The sequence below is a fragment of the Rhinichthys klamathensis genome, unplaced genomic scaffold (genome assembly GCF_029890125.1).
Source record: "Rhinichthys klamathensis goyatoka isolate OS25496 unplaced genomic scaffold, OSU_Roscu_1.1 h1tg000366l_1, whole genome shotgun sequence".
In the NCBI taxonomy this organism is placed as follows: Eukaryota; Metazoa; Chordata; class Actinopteri; order Cypriniformes; family Leuciscidae; genus Rhinichthys; species Rhinichthys klamathensis.
Genome location: NW_026606875.1, coordinates 179,887 through 183,483, shown reverse-complemented (window position 1 = coordinate 183,483; position 3,597 = coordinate 179,887). Strand labels below are relative to the sequence as shown.

The 3,597-nt window shown below is 38.4% G+C and overlaps 1 protein-coding gene across 1 annotated transcript; it reads left to right on the top strand.

The window, feature by feature from the left end:
• The first annotated feature begins 296 nt into the window (after positions 1-296).
• Positions 297-3,132, top strand: LOC130069425 (macrophage mannose receptor 1-like). Its single transcript, XM_056233300.1, has 2 exons — positions 297-701; positions 1,772-3,132. The coding sequence occupies exons 1-2, from the start codon at positions 329-331 to the stop codon at positions 2,152-2,154; spliced, it is 756 nt and encodes a 251-aa protein (XP_056089275.1). The 5' UTR covers positions 297-328; the 3' UTR covers positions 2,155-3,132.
• The last annotated feature ends 465 nt before the right edge of the window (positions 3,133-3,597 follow it).

Below are 3,597 nucleotides of genomic sequence, written 5' to 3'. Positions count from 1 at the left end.
CACGAACACGATCCAACACGAACACGATCCAACACGAACACGATCCAACATGCAACACGGGAACACACCGGGGAAACCACAACGATCTGACAACATGAGACACCAGTTACTGAACTTATAAAGAGACAAACGGATTGAAACCAGCTGGCGCTGCTGATCAGCAGTGATCAGTGACCACGCCCACAGACACACACACACACACACACACACAACAACACGCGAGACGAGAGAGAGACAGTAAATTCATGAACCGTGACAGTTTCTTTGTCCTTATATTTTCTTATTTTTTATGCATTTAATTTCTCTAATATTTCACTTCATTAGACAAATGTCTTTCTCTTTTAAAGCCAGCAGTAAAACATGGGTCCCTGTAAATGTGACACAGAATTGGACTGAAGCTCAGAGTTATTGTAGACAGAATCACACAGATCTGGTCAGTGTGAGGAACCAGAGTGAGAATAATGAGACTAAGAAAATCATAGAACAAAACCTAACTACTGCTGATGGAGCCTGGATCGGTCTGAACAGACTCTGGGTTTGGTCAGATAACAGCAGCTCCACATTCACACACTGGCTCACTGGTGAACCCGACAGCAAATCTGGAAGAGATGATGTCTGCACCTCCATTGATATCAAAAACCACCAAGGACGATGGGTAGATGATCCTTGTACAGGTCCTTATCCCTTTGTGTGTTATGACGGTAAGTAGACACTCACACACACACACACACACACACACACACACACACACACACACACACACACACACACACACACACACACACACACACACACACACACACACACACACACACACACAAGTGTGAAACAACACAAACTCTAAATCACAGAATGAGTGCACTACAACTTTAACCAACACTAATCAGTGTTAATTTGTGTAAAAAAAAAAAAAAAATTCAGACAGAAACTAGACGATAACTAAAAAAACGTTTTGAATGATGAATAACAAAAACTATGACGACAATCTATTGACATTTTCATTAACGAATAAAAACTAGATGCAAATGTTAGGTAGGGCTGTTTTTGGGCAGAGATCCAGTCAGAACTGTGTTAGCTGTAGATGCTACACTAGAACACCGCGCTGATCGACCCGGCGGGACACGAGTTGGCATGAACATGAAGCAAAAGAATCCGGTTTGTTCTAGCGTGTGACGCAAACAAGCGTTAGTGTTTCCTTAATGTGATCTGCTCTATTTGGGACAATCATTTTTAGATTTAAATAAAAGCCTAAACTGAATCTGGATTAAACCGCTCGATTTATATGATTAGTTTTATGACGCTATAATGAACGTTCTGGATCATTTCAGTTTTCACCTGAATTTCCAATGGAGGGACAGAAATATCTCAGGTTTCATTAAAATATCTTAATATGCAGGGGTTTGGAACGACACGAGTGCGAGTAAATGATGACAGAATTACATTTTTTTGGAGAAGTATCGTTTAACTAAAAATGTTTAATGTTTTTGTGGTAACACTTTAGTTTAGGGTCCAGTTCTCACTATAAACTAGTGCTTATTAGGATGCATATTACCAGGATATTGGCTGTTTATCAGCACATATTAATGCATTATTCTGCATGATCATATTCTACATCCCTTGATCCACCCAATTCCTAAACTTAACTACCTTACTAACTATTAATAAGCAGTAATTAGGAGTTTATTGAAGCAAAAGTCGTAATGAACAGTTAATATAGAGATTTGGACCCTAAACTAAAGTGTGACCGTTGTTGTTTCTGTTTGTGCTCCAGATAAACTGGTTCTGATCAGACAGAATCTGACGTGGACAGGAGCTCTGAAATACTGCAGAGATGAAGACATGGACCTGGTGTCGGTGGACTCGCCGGAGATCCAGCTTCGGGTGGAGAACGTGTCCTCGATGGCCTCCACCGCTCACGTGTGGCTGGGTCTCCGTCACTCCTGCGTGCTCGGCCTCTGGTTCTGGGTCAACGGTCAGACCCTGTGCTATGAGCGCTGGCATCCGGGTCACGGCACCGGGGAGGAGAACTGCATTACGACAGTGAGATCCGGAGCCATTCAGACCAGCAACCAGACCTGGATCAGCCTTCCTGAAACTGAGACACACAACTTCATCTGCACCAAGGGAGAGAGAGAGTCGAGTGACGGTTTATGAAGATTCAATCAAGCCCTTTGCCGTCACATTATCTCCATTTAAAGTCCATATAACCTTCACTTTTCTGAGATCAATTCATGTGGTGATGGATTCAAACATTTACTGTGTTTTCTTTCATTTTGCTCTATTGGTGTTTTTAGTTTAGTGCATATTATCTAGTACTTTCCATAAAATTGCATGTGATTTTCCCTTATTTGTTAGTCGCTTTGGATAAAATAATCTGCTATATTAATAAATGTCAATAGATAAATGTAATGATCTCATATTGATTAAAATATATTATGGAATATTTGTACTTTTAAAGCACAAGCATTAAAATGAACTGGTGAAGGTTAAAATATGTTATCTTAAATAAAATTGTGATCTACAAATGTTTACAGTGGCATCAAAAAGTATTTGGACACTTTAGAAATAATAAACAATTACAAGAGAAAAGCTCTAGCATCATTTGAGCACAGATGACACTTGGTTTGATATTGAATTTCATCTAGTGCAATGAAATACAGATATTTTCAAGTGTCTTAATACCTTTTGAGGCTGCTGTACTTCCCTTCCATGTACCCGTTAATTTGGGGTATATAATTACCCAAATAACTGTCTGTATTAGGGCTGGGTTGAAGATATGAATTTCTTGATTTTAATCAATTCTCATTTTGATGAACCAATATCGATTCATAAATCCCCGATCTTTTCAGTTGATGCGTGAACAAAACTTCACTAAAAATTATTTGTAGCGAAGAAGAGATTTGTTTTCCTTTGATAAAAATGTACCAAACCTGATATTTTTTAATTAATCGACATAGAGATTGGAATTGAATCAAATTGTGAAATTTATGTCGATACTCAGCCCTAGTCTATATTTACATACATTTTGAATGTCAGTGATTTTCTTCTTTGCTGGATTTCTGTACTGGATTTGTCGGTTTGTGATTCATACTCATTTCTTTCTGAGAAAATAAAGCTTTGGAAGAAATTTCATTTGTCATTGATGTCTTTTGTCTGACTGTCATCTTGTGTGAATCTGATCTATTTTGTCGCATGCTTAACATTTATTCTGACGTCTGAAACTGAGTGTTCTTTAAGATCTTTGAGTTTGCAGCACAGATGCATGATTTCAGAGATAAACACATGATGTACAGGCAGGCCAGCTGACAGTCTTGTCTGGGCCCGGGACAAGATAATCTTAGATGGGGCCCCCCCCACGATTTTTTTTATTTTTATAAAACACCATATACTTTTACCCAAAATGAATAATAAAAACACGTTTAAATGGGTACATTTTCTATAAATGTCTTCATTTTCTTTTCTGACATAGCCTACTGCAGTTCTTGTTAAAACACACTAGACATGCTAAATCTGTGCATTTTGGGCACTTTTTGTGTGAAATCATATTTATTTTTTGTCCATCAAAAGTGTGCTTTCACTTTTAAGCATGAGCAGCGC